The sequence below is a fragment of the Dromiciops gliroides genome, chromosome 3 (assembly GCF_019393635.1).
Source record: "Dromiciops gliroides isolate mDroGli1 chromosome 3, mDroGli1.pri, whole genome shotgun sequence".
Classification (NCBI taxonomy): domain Eukaryota; kingdom Metazoa; phylum Chordata; class Mammalia; order Microbiotheria; family Microbiotheriidae; genus Dromiciops; species Dromiciops gliroides.
The window spans coordinates 349,324,098-349,348,223 of record NC_057863.1 but is presented as its reverse complement, the minus strand read 5'-3'; the positions used below and the strand labels follow the sequence as shown (position 1 = coordinate 349,348,223).

The window sequence follows — 24,126 nt, the reverse complement described above, 5'->3', positions numbered from 1 at the left end:
TCTCATATAGGTGTCCAAGGAGAAATGATGAAAGTCCAGTAAACTAAGGTAGAACAGCCATTTTATGGACAAATAAGGTTGGATGGAAGGACAAGAATAGACTTTTCCATCTAATATGACAAAGCTCCATCTGCAGTTGTGAAATTCCCATTCATTGTTTTCCATTGGTCACTGCCCTCCAGAACTATTACTTCTTTGTTGTTCGTCCTTTGTTCTCAAAAAGGACTGGTGATATCATGAGAGTGATGTCTTACTTTGCTAGTGAATTGGATTTGAGTGAGATAGAACTATGCAAAGTTGTCTGGCTCACTTTCTCCTCCGAAACGTTGGTGTTGAGTGTCTAGATAAAGGTTAGTATGATTGGCAAAGCGCTACCGTGAGAGTTCTGAAGTAGGAGCTTCATCTTAAACTGAGGTGAACTTTCAGTGTTCCTCTGCATGACGTCCCATGGACCACCTTTCTCCTGCTTCACAGTTCTCTTACATGCACCCCTGTGCAAGTAGAGGCTGGCTCTGGGACAGGGGGAGAAAGTGAAATCATAGGCTTCCCCATTTCCCAGCACAAATGCACTTGCAACTGTCCTCTGAACATCTCACACATCCCACCATATTATTTTTGCTAAAGGGAAAAAATTCTTAGTTACACATCTGCTTCCCCCTCTAGGATTCTCTTTAATAATTCTAGTCCTCTTAGTAAGGGTAACATCTTCAAGTTAAATTCAACCAACTTTTATTAAATATCTATTATATAAAGAACACTGTGCTTAGGGCTGGGGAACATACAGAGTTCATATGAAGCATGAGCCCTGACAGTCATATACTTCACAGTGTAGTAGGATAAGATACAATTGGAGGAAGGTCGGTTGTAAAGTAGATAGAGCACAGGAAGACAGGAGCTCAAATCTGACCTCATACACTTATTAGCTCTGTGATCCTGGGTAATTCACTTTAACCCTGTTTGCCTCAATTTCCTCATCTGTTAAAATGAGCTAGAGAAGGAGGCAGCTAGGTGGTGCAGTGGTTAAAGCACTGGCCCTGGATTCAGGAGGACTCAAGTTAAAATCTGACCTCAGATACTTGACATTTAACTGGCTATGTGACCCTGGACAAGTCACTTAACCCTCATTGCCCCCCTCAAAAAAAATTACCTAGAGAAGGAAATGGCAAACTACTTCAGTATCCTTGGCAAGAAAACCCTAAATGAGCTCATAAAGAGTTGGACACGACTGAACAACAACAAAAGCAAGGTTCTCATCAGTGAAATATGTTCAGAAGCTAATTCCCATCATGAAGCCAACAAAACCCCAAATGGGGTCATAAAGAGTCAGACATGATTGGAAATGACCAAACAAACAAAAGATACAGTTGGAGACAACTATGATGTACAGAATTCCATAAGTGAATTAGAGCGGTCTAAAACAAAGCATTATATGAAAAAGATAGTTATTTTGCAAGAAAGGAGATCAGGATTTAGCATTTGTGTTGGACTTTAATGAATGTCTAGGAATTCAATGAAGATAAAGAGGGAAACACTTCAGGGAGAGAGAAGAGCATGAGCCAATGTGGGAAATAACTGGGCTTTTCAGAGAATACAGTTACCCAATTTGGTTAAAGCATAACAAGGATTAGATAACAATGTGAAAAAAGATTGACAAGACAGGCACAGCTCCAATTCCATCATATAGGGATTGGAATTCCATTTGATTGGAGTAAGAACTTTAATTAGTGAATAGTAGGGAGTCATTGAAGATTTCTGAGCTGAGGATCAACAAGACTACAATCTGCCTGGCAAAAATATGAAACATAGATTGGAGATAAAGAGGAGAGGAATGTAGTTATTAGAATAGTCCAGCTAGTTGGTAATGAGAAATTGTATTGGAGTTGTGGCAGTAGAAGCAGAGACAAGTAGAGAGATGTTCAAAGGTGTTGAGAATAGAGTGATGGACTTGCAATCAGGAATTGTTGTTGTTGAGTTGTTTTAGTTGTGTCTGACTCTTCATGACCCCATTTTGGGGTTTTCTTAACAGAGATACTGGAGTGGTCTGCCATTTCCTTCTCCAGCTTATTTTACAGAGTAGGAAACTGAGGTAGGTTTTTAAAAGGAGTAGGGGGTGTCTAGCACCTAATTAACACCTATATCCCTAATATACCAAGTAGGATTAAGTAAATAAGATTCTTGCTCTGACAGTAGGGACCCAGGCAATAAAATTGTTTTTCTTTGTTTTGTTTTGTTTTAGGCTTTAGGGAACCTTTGAGATTATCTAAACCAAACTCTATTTTTGTTTTTAGCAGATGAAAAAAAAATCCCAGCAACTCAGAAATGTTAAGTAACTTGACCAAGGTCATACAGTCACCCAGGTTTCCTTATTCCTAGGTCAATACTGTTTCTGCAGTACTGATCTACTTTAAAGTTAGGCAGTTCTGGTTAAACCACAGTCATGCAAAGGGTGTGCCCTAAAGGCCGAGTGGTAATGCCCACCTCAGCGCTACTGTCTGCATACTAGCCTATGCTCTGTACATGTCTATGGGTTAAACCTTTTTTTGTTTGTTAGTTTTAAAAGCTGATCTCAGAACCAAACACAATTATTTCAGGACCATAGGTGAGGCTGGATAGAGGGAAGTATAGCACCTTGGTTCTAGTGCAGGTTCTGCTCCTTACTGTTTGTATGACCTTGACAAGTCATGTAACCTCTTTGGGCCTCCAATCCAGATTGATAAAATAAACGAATTGGACTAGGTGAGCTCTAAAAGGTCCCTTCCGGCTTTAAGTATTATCCTTCCATCCCATGAAGGTCAACAATTTCCATCCTCATGCCCCAGGCAAAAACAAAAAGGGGTCCCTTCCCCAGTGAGAACTACAGAGTAAAAAGGTATTGGAAGGGACGACCTTCAATTTAGAGTCTCCTTAGGCCTGGAGGAAAGCAATGAATCAGTGGCTAAGCTAGTTGGGTAGTCTGGTCGATTTGCTGATGTGCTGACTGAGCCTTTAGACTTTCTGAAAACCAAGGGACACAAAAAGTCAGGAAAGACAACAGATAGACTGGGAGCTCCCAGGCAGCTCTGTAAACAGAACCAGTCAACACAGAAGCAGCTTTCCTACCTCATAGCCCCCATGAGTGTTCTGAAAGCAGGCCATATTAAACAGGCAGAAGTAGATCTGGAAAGGGAGGAGGGAAACAGAGACCTGCTAACTGCATCCTGTCAGCAAAAGAAGAAGCATAAACACCCAACCAAGTACTCAGGCTATGTAAGTCTGGGATAAACTGTACTGCTGCAAAGGAAGTCATAAATAATGCATTCTGAGAGGGGAACTTCGATATTTCTGAAAAATTTCATTTCTCTTCCCTTCTAACTTTGATATATGTGCTTACTTAGCTAGGGTCTGGGGAGGGTTAATTGAATTAATATATGTAAAGTGCTTTGAGCTCTGATAGAATGTACAATATAAATGAAAGTATCACCAAAAAGGTTAATCTAATTTACATCTAACACTTTCAGTTCATGATGTTAATGAACTATATCTTTTTACAGTGATTAATTTATAGAAATGTGATTATTTTTCTAATATTATAGATGGATCAGATTCTTCTATTAATGTATCTAACTTCATAGTAAAATTCTGCATTTTATAAATTAAAATAATAAATCAAAGGGCCTTATAATGGTTATATTTCATTAATTACAAGGAGGCATGCATTAGATTAACATTTATCTGTTTTAATTAATTTGCTGCAATGCAGTTATCCATGCAAATTGGGAAAATGACATATCTACTTGACATAATATTAACAGTTTTGACTTGTTCTTCACTGAAAATTTATGGGTCTGCAACTGCTGCTGCTGCATTCAACATGTAACCATGGTGACCACCAGATGTGTGACATATGCAGACTATACATAAAAAAACTAGAAATGGAATGATGGTAAGTTCAAGTTTCTTCTGAAAGCAAAATTAATTAAACTTTTAAAACAATTTTTAAAAGGAATTAAAAAATCCATTTTGAACTTTAAAAGTCCCACGCAAATGTCTGAATGTGATTGTTGTATTTACACAATGTATCTATGAATTTTAAAGCACTCTGACACCCGATATTTCATTATACCTCACAGAAAACGGTGATAGGGCTGATAAATCAGGCGTTGCTATCACATTTCACAAACTGGGAAACTGAGAGATTAAATGCTACTTCCACTAATAACACACATTTATATAGTTCCTTATGTTTTACAAAGTAGTTTCCTCATACCTCTCTAAACAAGGCAGTGTTGTAGGTATTATCATCCTTCATTTTACAGATAAATAAACTGTGGCACAGAACAGAGGGGGCTTGGCCAAGATCACACAGGAAGTCAACAGTGGAAGAGAGAATAGAACCCAGGTTTCCTAACTCCAGCTCTTTGGCTTTTTTTTCATGACATGAACACCATTCACATTACTGAACATCTAGAAAAGTAGCCAAGTGGTCATAAGATCAGTTTATTTATATAATATATACATTTGGAAGAGACATTACAAAAATGTCCAATCAGAAATTACACCCCCATGAAAGTTCTGTGAATACAGTATCTTCCACTGGGAGCTACTCTGTACAATCTACCAAGATTCAGGCTGTTTGAAAAAAAAAATCAAAATTACAAAAGCAGTATTCCAAACTTTACTTAAGAGAGAGCTCTAAGGACATGCTATTGCTTGCCTTCATTGGGCAAGTTCTGGCTTCTAAGGACTTGGGAAGTTATCAATTTCATTATAATAAATCTACTGAACAATACATACAGATGCATACATATTTGTATAATATATACATGCATATATATGTGCAAATATGTATATACCATAAGTGACTAAAAAATAAAAGGAGAATAAATATATGAACTTCAATAACTATAAGCAAGCATGTGATAATGTAAGGAAAACAATATAAACTGCTAGATGAACACAAAGTCTAAAAGTATGCCAAATGAGCCGTGAGTGAAGGAAATTAATTTCCTCTATCAGGGGTCCTCAGTCTTTTTTGAGTCAGTCTTTAGCTGTCTGGTGAAGCTCAAACCCCTTATTTGGGGTTTTTCAATTCCTAAAATAAATGTTCAATGTTTTAAATTCATACTCTTTTTAATTTCATGATGTTTATCACATTTCAATTATTTTTAAATGCAGTTGTAATTTTTTTTTTTTAAGTTCACAAACCCCAAGTGAAGAACCTTTGATCCAGAAGACTGGAGATTTAAGCTGAATCATTAAAGTGATCATTTTGAAACAATGCAGAGCATGGAGCTAGAGAATGTATCCTGGGCAGAAACACCTTGTCAAAAGGCATGAGGGCAGAATTAGAAAGATTTATGGGAAAGATTAAGGACAATACCTTCAACCCATAAGCAACAATCTATATCTACCAGTATAATACAGATACATCAGGAAAATATCCCCCAGGAATTATCTGGGTACTATGGTAGTTCTTTCCTACAACTCTGCATTGTTTTTTGGGGACCTTGGGGTAAGGAAAGCATGATAAGCAACCTCTGGTCTTGTCCTTGGCTCTGTCACTACTCCCCATTGGATTTTGGATATAAAGAGGCCCACATGGTAAAAGGGGAAATATAAAAGGTAAACCAACTGGAAATCTTTTAAAATTCATCTTTCTTCTATGACCCAAAGAGCTATAAAACCATTCATACTGTCTGACCCAGTAGTACCACTACTAGGTTTGTATCCCAAAGAGATCATAAAAAAGGGAACAGGATCCACAAGTACAAAAATATTTAAAGCAGCTCTTTTTTTGGTGGCAAAGAACTGGAAATTGAGGGGATGGACATCAGTTGAGGAATGGCTGAATAAGTTATGGTATATGCATGTAATGGAATATGATTATGCTAAAAGAAGTAATAAACCAGCAGATTCAGAAAAACCTGGAAAAACTTACATGAACTGATGCTGAGTGAAGTGAGCAGAACCTGAGGAACATAATAACACCAACATTGTGTGGTGATCAACAGTGATACACTTAGCTCTTCTCAGCAATACAATGATCCAAGACAATTCCAAAGGATTCATGATGAAAAATGTTTTCCACATCTTCAAAAAAGTACTATGGAGTCTGAATGCAGATCAAAAAATACTATTTTTGCTTTATTTGTTGTTTTTCCTTTCTTGTAATTTTTTCCTTTTGTTCTGATTTGTCTATAACAACATGACTAATGTGGAAATATGTTTAACATGATTGTTCATATAACCTATATCAGATTGCCTGCTGTTTTGGGGAAAGGGGAGGGAAGGGAGTGAGGTAGAAAAATTTAGAACTCAAAATCTTACAAAAATGAATGTTGAAAACTATATCTGTAATTGGAAAAATACTATTAAAAAGGGGAAAAATCCTTGTTCTTTAGTGAAATAAACTTACTATTAACTCCACTGGCTTTCAATAAAATTGCGAACATAGTAAAATCCTTTTTTCCCTCCATTTCAGCAATCCTCCTTCAAAAATATTGCTTAAGTGTTCGTGGCATCAAGCATTAAATCATCTGGGGACATTTATATCCAATAAAGGGGATATTTTCCAGCAGAGACAACTCCCAATGCCACTTAAATCATACTATGTAGGCAACTGCCTAGTCTACCTTTGACTAGGTGAACCTGTTTCATAATTTTCAAAGAATTTAAAGCTGAAAAACTCTTAGAGATCATCTAGTCATTCATTTTATGGATGGGAAAACTGAGGCTGAGAGGTCAATGACTTGAATCCTATCAAAAAGGAGTAAGTGGCAAAGCGTGGATTCAAATTCAGGTCCTCATTCTAAATCCAGTGTTCTTTCTCATACACCAAGCTACCTAAAAGATATAAAGATTATTAATGGGGGCAGCTAGGTGGCGCAGTGGATAAAGGACTGGCCCTGGATGCAGGAAGACCTAAGTTCAAATATGACCTCAGAAACTTGACACTCAGTAGCTTTGCGACCCTGGGCAAGTCACTTAACCCTCATTGCCTGCCCCCCCCCCCCTGCCAAAAAAGATTAGTAGCTTGTGATGTATGGTGAAATTCATAGCTTTGCATCTCTACTGGATTAGGCTGGTTTCCTCACAACAGCCCTAAAAGATAGGTAGTGCAAATATTACTTTCCCTATTTGATTAATTAGGAAAGTGAGGCTCTGGCTATGACAAGTTCTTAAGATGAAGTAAAACAGAGAAGTGATCCAAGAAAAACCATAGACTCGACTATTTTCTATTAAAATGTCAGCTACTACTTTTAAAAATGTTAATATCATCATAATAAAGGACAACTCAATGGCATCTTTTAATTAGCAGTGAAACCAATACTGGTAGTCAGTCTAGGGGATGTCTGAAGAAGGAAAGTAGGAGTATCCTTCTAAATCTAAGATTCAATGCTATGCATGAGATTTTTTTTTTTAATGGCTGTAGAAGTATGACAGTTGCAGTCCAATGTTTTAAAGGTCTTAGTGGAAGTGCACATAAATGAAACGTCATGGGATAATGAAAATTGGACTCGGAGTGAAAAGACATGGGTTCTTATCCAGGCTTGGTCTTTTATTAGCTTGGTACAAGAACAACAAGTCATTTTGCCTGTCAGAGTATCATTTATCCCAATTAATCAAATGAAAATAGTAATATCTGAAGTACTTCCCTTATAGGATTATTGTGGGGAAATCACTTTGTAAAACTGAAAATCTTAGAGAAATGTGAGCTTCTATGATTATCAGAGTACATATTTCATGACCCCATGGACAAGTTTTCTGCTTGCTAGGACTGTTGGAGGGAATTCCGCGTATCAATTTTTACCTTAATTTGTGTTATAAAAGTAGATTTAGGTGATCATGGATCCAGATTGCAATAAAAAAAACCCCTTTAGACATCATCTTCTCCAATCCTCTCTTTCTATAGATGAGGAAACAGAAGCCTAGAGTTGTCTTGTTCAATGTCACATAGTATTTAAGTTGCAGAGCTGGGACTCAAACCCTAGATCCTCTATCTCTAATTCCAACCCTCTTTTTTACCACCTATTTGGTTTTCTGGGACAGGCAGGTGGTGCAGTGGATAGGGCGTCAGGCCTGGAATCAGGAAGACTCATCTTTCTGAGTTCAAATCCGGTCTTAGATGCTTACTAGTTGTGGGATCCTGGCCAAATCATTTAACCCTGTTAGCCTCAGTTTCCTCATCTATAAAATGAGCTCGAGAAGGAAATAGCAAACCACTGCAGTATCTTTGTCAAGAAAACTCCAAATGGGGTCATAAAGAATTAGACACAACTGAAAAACAATGACAACAACCATCTGATTTCCTAATTGCCTCCTATATATTTTGCATTTCTAACATTCCATTTGGAATACCTTATTCCTCTGCACCTATCCAAATTCAAGTTATGCTTCAAGGCCCAGATTAAGTCTCACCTTCTCCATTAGGCTTTCCCTGTCTCACCTCTTAACACACAAGGATCTGTTCTTGTGCCTGGAACATAGTAGGCACTTAATATATGCAAATTGGCTGACTTTTCCTGAACTCTTACTGTACTCCAGAATTCCACATGTAATTTGTCTGTGGGACTTAGAGAGTTCTGAAGTAGGCAGAGCTTGATTTCAACAACTCTTTTTCTGTGTCTGTCCCCTATACTCCCAGGGTTCTCATTCTAACTCCTTGCTACCTATACTTTACTTTCCCTTTTAGCTGAGATGTCTCTCCATAGCTAGCATCCACAGTGTCTTCCTTACTTTTCCTCTCTATCAAAATCTACAAATTTTATGTGACCATAAATAAGTTGTGTTAAAATGTTAAAGGATGATAATAGAATCTGTTTCCCTCCCAAATGAATTTACATTTTAACAGAAGCTTTCAATATCTCAACAGAAAATAATGAATTTTTAATTTCTAGATTTAGGCAGGTCAGGGGGCAGGGATGAGAAAGATTTTTTAGAATTGTAGAGCTAAACTGGAAGGGAAGTGAAAGGCCATCTAGTCTAACCCCCTTCATTTTGTAGATTAAAAGACAGAGGCAGCCAGAGGCTAAATGACATAGGCAATGACAGAAGCAAGAAGTAAACCCAAGTCTTCAGACTCCAGATTCAGAACTATTTCCATTTTTCTGTGCAAACCTCCTATAGAAGTGCCAGTGGTTCAGAGGCAAGCAACTTATGCAAGGTCACTGAGCTAAAAGTAAATGTCATGGGGGAGATTTGAACTCAGATCTCCCTGATTCCAGGACCAGTGCCTTTTTGTTGTGCCACTCTTAGAACTAGGAATGAGGCCTCAAACTACCTATGAAAAATGATATTCTTCAAGAAAAAAAGTAGGTTGGTTATTTGGGGGTGCCTTTTCCTTTTCAGTATTTGTTGAAATCTCACTCTCAACCCTAAAAAGCATGCTTTTTTGGGGAAAAAAGTTGACTTTGTGTAATTTTCATAAATAATTCCAAGCCATTTTCACCCACTCCTTCAGAAAGTTCTTAAGGCTCTAACTCTTTGAATACTTACAGAAATCCTTTGAGCTTCTGAGAGAGAGAAAGAAACATCTGCTGTTTCTGGCAACAGAAGTTTTGATTTGCTCAGATAAAAGTGATGCAGACTTACCTTGTTGCCTTCCCTTTTAAACAATGCCGGATTCCCACATTGCTTTGGGCAGTATCATCACTAAAGGAGGTAGCAATACAGTTAAATAATAAGGTCTGGCTCCAACAGAGACAGTTCAACCTTATAGTCATCAGTGCTTCCCACAGCCCCTGGCACTTAGGTTTACAATTCCTGGCATTAAAACGTAAGATGAGGCTCAGTGGACTATATTAGAAGAGAAACCTTCCCAGTATTGAATCTGAATTATAGCTGCCTGAGAATCAGGAAACACTATGCCTGGGGCTTCTTGTTCTCTTGTAATGATTCCCAGATATCTTCTCCCAGATCTTCCTCCTCTTTTCTGCTTATTCAAATCTGACCCATTCTCCAAGGTCTAGTTCAAGTCCCATCTACTTCATGAATCTTTCCCAATTATTCCTGACCACAATCATCTCTTTCTGCTCTTGGCTTGGAGTTACTAGCACAAAGTTTAGCACTTAATTAAATTGTCTTTTAATCGTTGCAAATCTTGAAATGTTGTCTCCTTGACTGACTATAAGCTACTCACACATTGTATAATATTTCTTTTATGACCCACAGCACCCAATACTGGACTCACAGCAATCTTTCAAAGACTCACTGATGGTTTAAATTTTGTCCTGAATGACCTCTATGTTTAAGGTTTTAGGAGTCAAATGAATGCAATATAAAAGGATTTTCAATGTACACTACTGAGACCTCTTCAAATTTAGGATATAAGGTAGCTAATTCCTATTATTGTATGCTCAGTATACTGTGAAGAGGAGGGGAAGAGAAGGGAATGTGTTGAAGATCTAGTAACTACTTTGCTAGTATATTATTTTTTAAAATCTGGAGTAGCAAGGCGCTGAGAGAATTGTGATGCTGTGAAACTCAAAACATTTGTCAGGGATTATCTGTTCTACTCCCTACAGCAAAATGCAAAGAACACAAAAGCAGCACAAACTGTGCACAGCCGACATGACATCTTACAAGGACTTCAAACCAGGGAGCAATGAGCTTCTAGACTGCAGTCCTAAAGAGGCTTTCAACTCTTTGTAAGCTAGTTTGACTCTAGGCTCCAAATCTGTTCCTACAGATGAATACAGTATGGTATTGTGTGATGGAAAAAAGCAACCCCCTCCTTCCCATCTCCCTGGAACACCATCCTCAATCTTTTCCTATTTTATTGACAGGAATAATAGTGATGCTAATCATATGAAAGCAAAAAGATGGGTAAATAAATCAGAGGCAGGATGCATTATAAGTGAAAATGTTTCTTTATTATTTTAAATATTATTCTGAACCATTGTTGAGATCTGGAAATCCAAAAATGCATGTAAAGTGGAATGAGGAAATCCAGTCCTGTAAACACCAATGAAAATGTCATAATAAATGTCTCTGTTTTTATCAACCATTACACATTTGTCTAAAAAATTATTGCAGCAAAAAAAAAAAAAAATGCTCTTTGCAGCCACCCAGTGGTTGAATGGAAAACAAACTGAGTATAAAAATACTGAATTCAAGGGACACCTGTTCTGAACTACTCACTAATAGAATTCTTTACCCCAAAGAAAAATAAGTCTTTGTTTTAAAGCTACAAAACACATACAAAATAAAAATCCCCCTTCAGTTAATATAACTATTCCCAAAGAAGCAAAATCTTTCATTATCATTATTATTATCATGCTTCAGATTGTTCTTTTTAAAAACTGCTCAGATTACTTGGATTAAGCATCATAGACGCAAACAAATCAAAACAAAAACCAGTGTTGAACACACAATCCTTTTCCAAAGTTACTGGATGAGACTAATTTTGCTGGACCATCTGAAGGCTTATTTTCACAACAAACACGGTAAGCACTGGTTGAGTTGAAAGTTTCTGCTTGTAAATTTATTTAGAATCTAATAAAGTGACCCAAATGATCAAAAAATATGAGCTTGTCTGTTCCAACAAGTGTGGGGGGGCGGGGGGGGGGGAGGGAGCACTTTACTTATTGTCTTTCAAGGGCATCAAATCTGGCATTTTGAAAAAAATATTTCTCTTCAGGTTGGTAGCTCCTTATCAACAACAATAGGGATATATTTTTATAAGCACTACAAATGTCATCTTAAAAAAAAACCACCTCAAGCATTCAAAGGAACCCTTGAAATAAACCAGAAGTTTTTTTCCCTGGAAATGTTTTTAAACTATGTACATATGACTTATATAACAATGAATAAATGGAATTAATCACACTTTCCCAATCTGTTCACACGAGAAAGACAGGCAGAGAGAGAGAGGCAGAGCCGTTAACTCTTCGGCTCTTGTACAACCTCCCTGAAGACTAATTATTAGCAGAGGTTTTCACTTCTCCTGTACTCCTTTTAGCTCTAGTTCAGACAACCTTCATGCGCGTTTGCTTTGATATTATGCCTTGTTTTTCGATATGCTCAGCTATGCCCTTGTCACCCCTTCCTCCTTTCTCTTTTTAAATAGCAAAGTAAAATTTCGTGATGGGTGAAACACCTCAAATCCTTTCTGAAAGCAGGCTTCTTTCCCGGATTTTCTCCGTGCCTGGTTTCTCGTGAGCCCCCAATCTAATCATGAGACTGCCTCATCAACAGCATGGAGAAGCAACAGGTTATACCCATGCTGCATTGGAGCAGCTCGCTTTGCTTTCCACCCTGCCAGATACTCTTACCCAGTGCGCGCCACCCCAGACCTCTAGAGCCCTCACCCACTTACCCAACCTCTACCACAGGGCAGCAAGCAGGGAACTCGACTAATTCAAACCTGCCAACTCCCCACCCCCTTCCTCCGGAGCTCTGAGGCCTCGCCTAAAGGCAGCTATTAGAGTCTTTCCAGTGGAGGAGCGTACTACAATCCCACTTGGCACATTTGGGGCCAGTGGCTAACAACCTTAATAAAGGGTGGGGTGAGTGTATAGAGCCAGACCACTCAAAGGTTTCTCAGAGAGGAAATTTTGGGAGGGGGGTGAGGTGGGCATCTCGGGGATTCCTGTTTGACATTTAGCTCCTGCGAGCAGACTACTTAGCTACTTTTTTCTAGCTCAGAGAGGTCAGGCGTTTTCTCCTGAGAATCGCACCTTGCACACACTCAGACACCAATGCCTCAAACTTTTTGCCCTGTCTCCTTTGGGGTTGAGGCAGCATTTTTGCATCTCTATTGACATTAAGTCTTCCTTCGATCATTCATCAGAAGAAAAGGAGCAGACACGTGTCTTGCTCTCGCTTTGGATCCACCGTCCACACCAACCCCAACCCACTGCTAGACTACAGTTACTTTTGGTCTCCTTGTAACTCCCCCCACCCCATATCCTCAAAGTTCCAGTACCAGATTCCTCCCTCCCCTCAGGGGAGGGAAGTGTCGGAGCATCAAAGTTGAGTTGGTCTCACCAGCTTTTTTTTTTTTTTTTCCACACTCCATCTCCCCTTAGAGCCACGTTCGCCCAGACTTCCCACCCCACATCCTCCCCCCTCCCCATCCAAATAGGTCAGGGCCGAGGGGACAGGGGCTGAGTCTCTGAGGACTTCGCTAGCTTGAGAGCTGAAAGGGTAGGTTACTTTGGAAGTTGGCGGGGGGGGGGGGGGGACGACCGGGAAAGGCCGAAGATGATGGGGAGGCCAAGGAACAGGGCGCGTGTATATACAACCGAGGAAGGGGAAAAGAAGGAGACAGGAGGGGAGAAAGGGGAAAAACGAAGCTATTGCACTCGCCTCGATCAAGGCTGCCCTGGATCTGTTGGCTTCCCTTAGCTTGGATCCAGGAGACCCCTGTGTTTTGAAGCTGCCCCCCACCCCGCCCCACCCGCCACTCACACCGCCCCACTCTGTCAGAAGGAAACTTCCCCGCCGTCCTCTGCACCCACCTTTAGCCGCGAGGAGGCGGCGACGGCGGCTGCTGCCACTGCTGCTGCTGCTGCTGCTGCTCCCCACGCCCAACGCGAGCAGGACTGGCACCCACCATAGCATCCCCAGCAGCATCCTTGAGGCTGGAGCGACGGAGCGCGCCTACCCGACTGCAGCCCACTAGGGCTCCTTGCAAGCCCGGTTCTTGGCACAGGAGAAGGAGCTGGTCGCTGCAGAGCCGGTGGCCGGCCTCACTGAGCTGGTTGCGCTCCGGACAAGCAGAAGCTGCCGCTGCCTCTGCTGCTGCTGCTGCTGCTGCTGCTCCTCCACCAACCTCAGCTTCAGCGGACACCGCTCCGGTTGCTGGCAATAGCGCTCACTGCTGTGGACCCGAAGCTGCTCGGGCGCTCACCCTGGGACGGCCCGTGACGTCACAGGGAGGTGGCTCGTGCATATTCATGAGCAGCGGACACTAAGCTTGTCGGGCTCCTAGAGCATGTTCCGCTGTGGAACCCTAGAGACAGCCACACGCCCTCCTGAAGTTTCTTCCTCCAACCTCCCTCTCTTCGCCCTCCCCAATCTCATGCGCCCCCCCCCAACCTTCAGCTGCCTCCTTCACCTGTCCCAGTCCACTGAGCATGCCCGGCTTGTTAGCCCTTGTCACCAGCTTAGGGGTGCCTCCACTGGCAGGCGCCCCTCACTCACTTTCTGGACACCCAGGACATTGCAGAGGCTGGAAATGGGAGGTTTTAAACTGGAAGAGGGAGGGTTAGGGTAAAAAACAAGGGATGGCTTGGTACTCTGCTACAGGATAACGGGACAAGTGCAGGTGGGGTCACCTGAAGGAAACCTGCCTGCTCCTTTTTTTTTTTCCCCTTTTCTTAGCCTGGAAGTAGTACTCTGCAAAATGCAGCTGGGAATGTGCCGATTCCTCTGCCCAGTGGCCTGTTCTACTGTAAGTTTGTCCAGTTGGGTTTGGAAGGGTGCCTATGTCTAACTTGACAACAGTAACAGCAATGCTAGTTGAGCTTTGCACAGAGAGTCAGGGGAGGGATGAGGGTAAGAAAGGTGCTACAGAGTGATCACATATATTTGAGTTGAAAAGGACCTTAGAAGTTGTCTAATGCAACAATCTCATTTGCAGATGAGAGAACTGAGACCCATAAATATAGTGACTTTCCCAAAGTCACACAGGTAGTAAGCAAAGAGCAAACAGCTTCTTTATTTCAGGGGACATGGGATAACTCATGTTACTGCTTGACCTCAAAAGGAAAAAAATGTGGAGGTTCAACAATGACTCAAAGGTCCCTACAACCTGAACATTTAAGGAGGATGATGATAACCGATTTTTACATAGTAAATTAATGCTGGTGAAGTGCTTTAAATACATTATCAATCAATAAGCATTTATTAAGCACTAATTTTGTGCTGGGCATTGTGCCATGCCCAGGAGATACAACGAAAAAGCAAAGACAATGTCTGTTCTCAAGTAGCTTAAGTTCAAATGGGGAGAGACAAAATATTTGTAAATTTATTTTATACTAGGATAATTAGATGGCAGCTACGCAGTGTGATGGTTAGAGTTCTGGCCTCCGAGTCAGGAAGACTGGAATTTGGGTTTAGCCTCAGAGGCTATGACTTTTGGCAAGTGTTTTAACTTCTCTTAGCCTTAGTTTCTTTTTTTTTTTTTTTTGGTGAGGTAGTTGGGGTTAAGTGACTTGCCCAGGGTCACACAGCTAGTAAGTGTCAAGTGTCTGAGGCTGGATTTGAACTCAGGTCCTCCTGAATCCAGGGCCAGTGCCCTATCCACTGTGCCACCTAGCTGCCCTTTAGCCTTAGTTTCTTAATCTGCAAAATGGGGGTAATGATGGCACCTACTGCATGGGATCATTCTGAGGATCTAATGAGATAGCATGTAACTAGCTTTTCAATTATTATCATTATAGAAGCTCCAAGATAACCCCAGAGAAGGAGGCCCTAACAGCTGGGGGGAAGAAGAAAGGTCTCCTGCAGAAAGTGACACAGAACATGAGTCCTGAAGGAAGCCAGGAATTCTAGAAGGGAAGATGCAGAAGAGAAACATTCTGGGCATGGGGTCAAGCAGTAAAAAGGCATGAAGATGTAGGTGGGGTGTTGAGGAGCAGGAACTAGACCAGAAGGTCTAGAGTGCACAGAAGACTGCAAAGACAGGATGGAGCCAAAATGTAAAGAGCTTTAGATGATAAATAGTTTATATATTAACTCTAGATGTGGATAGAGGCCTGGACTGAGACTCAGATAGACCTGAAGTAAAAAAACCGTACTCAGACACTTGGTATCTGTGTGACCTTAGGTAAGTCACTTAACCTGTTTGCCTCATTTTCCTTATTTGGAAAATGGAGATAATAACAGCACTTAACTCACATGGTTTTCATGAGGCTCCAATCAGATATTTGTAAAGTGTCTGGCACATAGTAAGAACTTTATTAATGCTGGCTATTGTTGTTGTTGTTGTTACTGTTGTTATTCCTACAGGTAACAGAGTCACTTGAATCTGCCAGTTCAGATTAGAAATCATGGGGCAGCTAGGTGGCGCAGTGGATAAAGCACCAGCCCTGCATTCAGGAGTACCTGAGTTCAAATTTGGCCTCAGACACTTGACACTTACTAGCTGTGTGACCCTGGGCAAGTCACTTAACCCTCAATGCCCCACTTTTAAAAAAATCATAAAGACTTTAATTAGAGTGATGGCTGTGTGAGTGGAGAGAGTGTGATTTATATGAGAGGTTGTGGAGGTAGAAACAACAGAATATGACAGCTGATGAGATGTCTGGGCTGAGTTCAAATAAGGAATTGATGCTTACTCTGAGGTGTCACATTCGAGTGACCAGAAAGATGATGGTGTCATGGGCAGTAGCAGGTAAATTCAAAAGATGTTTGAAGAGAAATGATAACCAATTCTGTTTTGGACCTATTGAGTTTGAAATTCCTATGGAATATTTAGTTCTAAATGGTCTACACACAGCTGGTGATAAAAGCAAGAGTGAAACTTAGGAAAGATACTGAACTGGATATAGAGACAGGAGCATCATCTACATAGAGATGATAATTGATACCATAGAAATTGATGAAATTACCAAGTGAGAGAGTACAGAGTAAAAAGAGAAGAGAGCCCAGGACATAGCCTTGGTGCCTATACCCACAATTAGTGTGAGATATGGATGAAAAAGCAGCAAAGGAAATGGAAAATAAAAGGTTAGACAGGTGGTAGAGGAACCAAAAGAGGGGTGTATTGTTTGATTTTCACAACTGAGTCACACACATGTCCTAGGTCACACAGCTGATAAGCATCTGAGGAAGAGTCCAAACTCCTACTTTCTTGGTTCTCTTCAGGCCATTGAAATTCATTCGTTCATTCATTTGACAAACATTTATCGTATACTGTATGTAGAGCACTATCCAACATAGACTAAACAGTCTAATGAGGGATAAAATACCAACATGCTGTATGGTATAATGGGAAAAGCATTGACCTTACAGTTAAGACCTATTAAAGTCCAATCCCTTCCATTTACTAATCGTGTGACCATGGACATGTCACTTATACGTTTTCTTCATCTGTAAAATGGGGATAATGATACTTGGACAAGTGTTTCCATCTTCCATCTTTCACATGTGACCCCTTTTCTCATATCCCATAGTTACCACCTTAATTCAGATCCTCATCACCTCTCCCCTAGTTTATTGCAAAAGTCTCCTATTTGGTATCCGGGCCTCAAGTATCTCACCACTTTAGTCTTATGTACCACTGCCAAAGTAAATTTCCTTCAGTGAGTATCTGGCCATTTGATTCCTCCCTTCTACCAAGTCCAGTAGCTTCCTATTGCCTCTAGAATAAAATACAACCTCCTCTGTTTTGTTTTGAAAGCCTTAAAGAAGGGGCAGCTAGATGGTGCAGTGGATAAAGTACTGGCCCTGGATTCAGGAGGACCTGAGTTCAAATACGACCTCAGACACTTGACACTTACTAGCTGTGTGACCTTGGGCAAGTCACTTAACCCTCATTGCCCCACCAAAAAAAAAAATCTCAAAAGTAGGGGGCAGGGGCAGCTAGGTGACACAGTGGATAAAGCATGGGCCTTGGATTCAGGAGGCCCTGAGTTCAAATACAGCCTCAGACACTTGACACTTACTAGCTGTGTGACCCTGGGCATGTCACTTAACCCTCATTGCCCCACAAAACAAACGCACAAAAAGACAAAAAAAAAAGTAGGGGGTAGCTAGGTGGTGCAGTGGATAAAGTACTGACCCTGGATTCAGGAGGACTTGAGTTCAAATCCAGCCTAAGACACTTGACACTTACTAGCTGTGTGACCCTGGGCAAATCACTTAACCCTCATTGCCTCACCGAAAGAAAGAAAGAAAGAAAGACAGAAAGAAAGACAGAAAGAAAGAAAGAAAGACAGACAGACAGACAGAAAGAAAGAAAGAAAGAAAGAAAGAAAGAAAGAAAGAAAGAAAGAAAGAAAGAAAGAAAGAAAGAAAGAAAGACTTAAAGAACTTGTCCCCAAACTAGATTTTCAGCCTCATTTTTCTCCCTTCTGCATGATGTAATCCAGATAAATTGGTCTAGTCTCCGCTCCTCACACAGAACTCAGAATCTCTTCCTTCCATACCCAGAATGAACCTTTACCTCCTTCTTTACCTCCACCTCATAAAGTCCTTTGCTTCCTTTAAAATGCACCTCAGGCACCATCTGCTGCATGAAGACTTTCCTGACACCAACTCCTATTGCCCTCCCTCTGAAATTACCTTGCATTTAACTATTTTGTTTATATTTTATTTATTCACTTTACATTTGGGTTATATATGTGGTTATATGCAATTGTCTTCCTCCACCACCACTACCACCACTCCTTATAATGAAAGCTCATTTAGAGTAGAAATGTTTTATTCTTTCTGCTTGCATGCCTAATGCCTAGCACAATACCTGACATATAGTAGGCACTTAATACAATTTGTTTGACCAAATGATTGAGAGGAGGAAAGGAATAAGGATCCATAGAGCACCTATTATGTGCCAGGAGCTGTTCAAAGTGCTTTCCAATTACCTCATTTGACCCTCACAACAACCCTGATAGCTAGGTGCTATTATTATTCCTATTTTACAGATGAAAAAACTGAGGCAAATAAAGGTTAAATGACTAGAACAGAGTCACAAAGCTAGTAAATGTCTGAGGTTAAATTTGAACTCAGGTCTTCCTGATTCTAGACTCAGAGCTCTCTCCCCTGTGCCACAGCTAGCTAGCTCATAGGTTGTTGTAAGGATTGTTATAAAATACAACATTTCACAAAGTTATTAAAATGTCACAAAATGAAGTGCTCTGTGAGGTCCGAAGGGACAAGTTATTACCAAGAACAAAAAGGGCCTATGAACTGGACTTGAAAGGATGGTTGGGAATTGAATTGGTGAAGGGGAAGAAGGTGTCTCAGGCATCCCAGGCATAGGAGACAGCAAAATCCAAGAAGTCACATAGAGCTCTGAGATACAAAGTAGACTAGATTTCATATGTCCTCTCTTCTGGTGCCAGAACTAAGTACCTTCTCACTTGAATAGGGAAAGGAGATATAAAGTCCTTCTGGTTTATTCAGCAATCAAATCAAACCATGTTAAAAGATCGTACTAACAATTCTCTCTTGTGCAGCCTCTGCCACAATCTTTGCCTTTTGCCCAACTTTATCTCTTCGCTATTGGGTCCCACTGCAGATCTGGGAAGGAATAAAATTTGAGAACATTTAGAGTAGTGGAAAGAGAATTGATTATACTTGAATTGAGAAGAGCTGGGTCCATGTCCTAGGAAACAACGTGTCCATCTGGAAGGGTGTGGAAATCTAAACTTGTAGAGAGGTGAGAAAACTGGGAGATAGAATGGAGGAGGGACCTTTAAAGGGGTGTGTGGATTGGGATTTGGGAGAGTTGGGGGAAAGGATAGGGAGGCTTTTGGAGGGGTGTGTGGATTGAGATTAGGGGCTAGGGGGAGCAGACTCTGGACTCTTGGAGGGGTGAATAAAATGGGGGGAGAAGATACAGTAACAAGGATAGGGTATAAAGGGAGGCAGAGAAGGAAAACAGGAAAAAGAAGATGGAGGGAAATTCACAAATAGTGATTATAAATTTGAATGTGAATGGCATGTTTACAGTTATTTGCTTTTCATCAGCTGTATGACCTTGGATAGGTCACAGTATCACAAAGCCTCATTTGTCCATATGTAAAATAGTAATAATTACTATAATTATTATAAATACCTCTTTTGCAGGATTGTTATAAGAAAATATTATGTAAATCTAAGCTTTTATTAAAACTGCACTGTTTGGGTTGCTTAGCAATATTACTTGGAATATTCCATCTAGAGCTGATTTTACAGATGAGGGGACTAAGGCTCAGAGATTAGAAAATCGGTCCAAGGGTGCACAGGAAGTCAGTAGGAGAGCTGGGATTCAGCTCCAGGCCTCCTGAAACCAAATGCAGTATTCTTTTCACTACACCATATGCTCCATTAATTCTGACTATCCCCTAATTTTGGTTCTATTGAATTTCATCACAGATCATCTTAAAGGTCTTGAACTTTTTACAATGAAATTTAACATGTAAAATAAAAATAGTAATGATAACAAGCATTGACATAGACTCTTTAAAGTCTGCAACGTTCTTTATAAACATTATTTCATTTCATGCTTACAGTAACTTTGTACAGCTGCTATTAAAGATATGAGTCTTCTCATTTTATGGATGAGGAAGTGGAGGCTCACAAAGGTTAAGTGATTCATCAATGGTCACAAAGTTAGTAAATATCAGAGATTGGATCTGTACCCAGGTCTTCCTAACTCCAGTCTTAATGCTTTAGCGATACCATCAACAGAGCTATAAGAAGAAGCAGTAGGTAGGTAGCTTAGAGAGAACACAATGAGGGACACTTAATAATATGACTTCTTATGAATGCACACATTTTTTAGTGCCAGAAAGGTCTGCGCTCCATGGCAAGTAGGTTGTTATTTTATGATAACTCAAGATGCATATGTTATAGGGAAGGCTCCAAGCTTACATAGGAAAGTAACACACAGGAGGCACAATTTCCAAACCTTGCCTAGGGCACACAAACACCTTGTCCTGGCTCTGTGTAGTAGATTGGAAAACTCAATAAACACAACTCAGCACCATCTGTCTCTAGAGAAGAACCTCACAGTGACTCACATTTGGGGTTTTCTTATTTTCTTTCCCTACCACCCCCTTCTAAACCTCGGGAAAGTCAATTAATCCTTAGCTAGGATTTTTGAGGAGAAGCAGGAAGAACTAAAATCCAATGTGAGAATAGATAAACATAGAAGGTTCACTGCTAGGAAGACAAGAGAAATATAAGACATGCTTCTGTGTTCTGAGACCTTATGGTCTAGTGACTGGACAGTGTAGATTTTGGGACAGACCCATTTTCAGATACACAAGCCCATTGCTACCATAAATGATTAAACTATCTCAGAAATTTCAATATTTTGGCAAACAACAAATTGTTGTATCCAATTGATAATCATGATGGTGAACTTAAGCATGAGAGGGAATATTTACAAATACATGTATAGATACAGACACATAGAGATGTAGATATGCATATTGATAGCCATAAAAAGGTTGTAAAAGTTGGAGAAACACAGTCTGAAGAATCGTGAAGATAACTCATGAGAATCTGCATTTACTGGCCCCAAATTATGGAAATCCCATTATGTGTGTACATGGCATGAATGCCCAAATCAAGCCCAACAATTATTTTGGGAGGGTTGAAACTGGGTAGGGAAGAGCTCTCCTGTGATGCCAGGGGTATGCTAACAGGTAGCAAATGTTTAACAATCAGATCTCCAGGAAAAAAGCAAAATGTGTAAACAATACAAATTTAAGTTTAATCTGCATTTTCTTTAAGACTTTTAAAAATATAGGTGATCAACAAAACAAGAAATCAAGCCCCTGATTTATAGTATTTACCAATTTCTGAGATATAATTGCTCACATTGAAAATTTGGGCCTTTAGCTACTTGCTGTCATGTTACTGTAGGGAGAATAAGAGGAAGAAATAGTTATGTCCTAGATTCCTATCACTGTATCTTGTTAACTAAATCCATATGTTTCTATGTTGATGGAGGATTTAAAGTGGTAATCAGTGCCTATTTAAGTTTCAGCACCTTGGGGGCAAAGCTCCATTGTCTGACCCTAGTTGCAGTTCTGCGCAGTTCTATGCATGTTCCAGGTGGTGGTGACAATTCTAATTACAAAATTCATAAATCCATGCTATTATTAAAAACAAAAAATTGCAATTGTGGCAGTGGAGCAAAGTTGATTTGACATAGAGCAATAAGAGGACAAATGTTTCTGTATGCTATTGAACAGTTGTTTGAAATTATTCAATTATGTATAATTAACTGTGATTAAATTTTATTAAAGCTCTGCCTTCCTCTGTCTTCTTTATCTTTCTACCTCTGCCTCTCTCCCTTCTTTCTCAAATTAAAATTGAACTGACAAACAAAAATCTCTTTCAAATAGCTCATTCAGACAAAAGATTAAGACAGATTTAGGATTTATTTTGAATGTCCCAGGCCATACCAATCAATGAAATGTGTTTATGTGTGCTGGAAGGAGATAGTCATTATATATATGTAGGTCATTTGGTAGATGACCATCACCTTTCTTTCAGTTCTAGAGAACCTAGATGCTGTTAAAAGACTTTGATGTGTGTGTGTGTGTGTGTGTGTGTGTGTGTGTGTGTGTTTCTCACCTTTGCTCCTCAACTCCCCAAACATGTGGCAGTTCTCAGTGCTTTAATTCAACTAAATTTTACCAAATGTTAACTATGTACCAGGCAGTGTATTGAAGCTTGTAAAGATCTAGGTGTATAATATGGAAGACATGGGTTTGAATCTATGGCATAATGGAGTCGATGAATCTGAGTTTAAAATCCTAATTTACTCTCTGTTTGACATTGGGCAAGTCACTTAGAGTTTCTGGAACTCAGTTTCCTTAAAAATGAAGTTAGACTAGATAATCTCTAAGGTCCTTTCTATCTCTATGACGCTCTGGACTCTGACACTTACTGTGTGACCAAGGAAAAAAGGAAGGAAGGAAGGGAGGGAGGGAGGGAGGGAGGAAGGGAGGGAGGCAGGGAGGAAAGAGGGAGGAAAGAAACAAACGGTTCTTGCTCTCAAGAATGTCACCATCTTGCTGTTTTTCTTTTTTGAGGTTTTTCCTTTTTGCTCTGATTCTTCTCTCATAACATGACTAATGCAGAAGTTTGTTTAATGTTAGTGTACATATATAACCTATATCAGATTACTTGCCGTCTTGGGGTGGAGGGAAAAATTTGAAACTAGAAATCTTATAAAAACAAACATTGAAAACGATCTTTACATGTAACTGGAAAATAATAAAATACTTTTATAATTAAAAAAAAGAGTGTCACCATTTAATGAAGGAGAAAACATGCAAACTAATATGCACAAAATAGTTATATACAAAATAAATTGGAGATATTTAGCCAAGGGAAGTCACTAGACTTAAGAGGGACTAGGAAAGTCTTTGCCATAAGGGCAAAGGAAGAATTCTAGTGAAGTCTGAGGAGGGAAAGATAATTTTCAGTCAGGAAGATTAGACAAGGACTGAGAAGATGGCAAGTGAGTTGGAAGTCATTTTGCTTCCTAAAAAGAAATTACTGTATTATAGAGATTTACTATATACTCCTCAGTGGCACAGAGATCTCTGTAGAAGTTTACATTCTGTTTTCAAAGTTACTTTGAACATGTTAGGTTCCTTTAAGGACTTTAGGTGCTAAGGAAAACATTGAGCAAAATGATGTTTCAATTTTCATTTTAACCACCAGGTCCACCTAGTAATGTAATAATGGATCTCAGGCAATTTATCTGGGTCAATAGTTTTTAATAAATAAATAACTTTGCCATTCCAGGGAATAGGATCTAAGTGGATTATACTAGGCATAAATATTTTCATTCCCTTCCCATTTGCACCAGGGTTGTTAATGCCTTACCCAATTAAGCACCAAAACACAGTGCTTAAATAATTCAAACAAAATAAATGAAGAAAATAAATAAATTATACATGTATATGGAAACATATTTTAAGGAAGAAAATAAAACAGGGGCTTTCAAAAAAAATGAAATGGGAGTATTCAACCGCAAAGTGTTTGAGTTAAAAAAATAAAAACAAGATAGCACATTCTGACTCAATCTGACCCAGTAATATAGATAGATAGATAGATAGACATACATACATACATCTGTAATATATGCATATATTATATATACATATTTATGTGTATATATATATATATACACACAGAGGATGAGCCAAAAGTCACAAAAAGGGGTTTCAATATTTAATAGTTCCTTTATTTTTTGTTTTTAATTTTCAATACCATAGCATCATATACAGTATGTATAGGAAATTAATTTATATATGTTTGAAAAATCAAATCTCATACATGGTAAAAAAAAATTTAATTTCAAAAAGTTATTAAAACATCGTAACTTTTGGTCCACCCTGTATATATCTATCTCTGTCTCTGTCTCTCTGTCTCTATCTCTATCTCTTTAAGGCTGGGCCTACATGATGAACAAATCGGTCGATGTTGGGAAAATCTGGATTATTTATTGGTTCTGGAACTAGATGTTTC

At 39.6% G+C, this 24,126-nt stretch overlaps 1 protein-coding gene across 1 annotated transcript in view; it reads right to left on the bottom strand.

Moving 5' to 3' along the window:
• Positions 1-13,896, bottom strand: part of CLSTN2 (calsyntenin 2) — a 983,983-nt gene extending 970,087 nt beyond the window's left edge. The window contains exon 1 of the mRNA XM_043992716.1: positions 13,440-13,896. Coding sequence (XP_043848651.1) covers positions 13,440-13,554 — 115 coding nt within the window. The 5' untranslated portion in view covers positions 13,555-13,896. The remainder of the gene's footprint in view (positions 1-13,439) is intronic.
• Between the last annotated feature and the right edge of the window lie 10,230 nt (positions 13,897-24,126).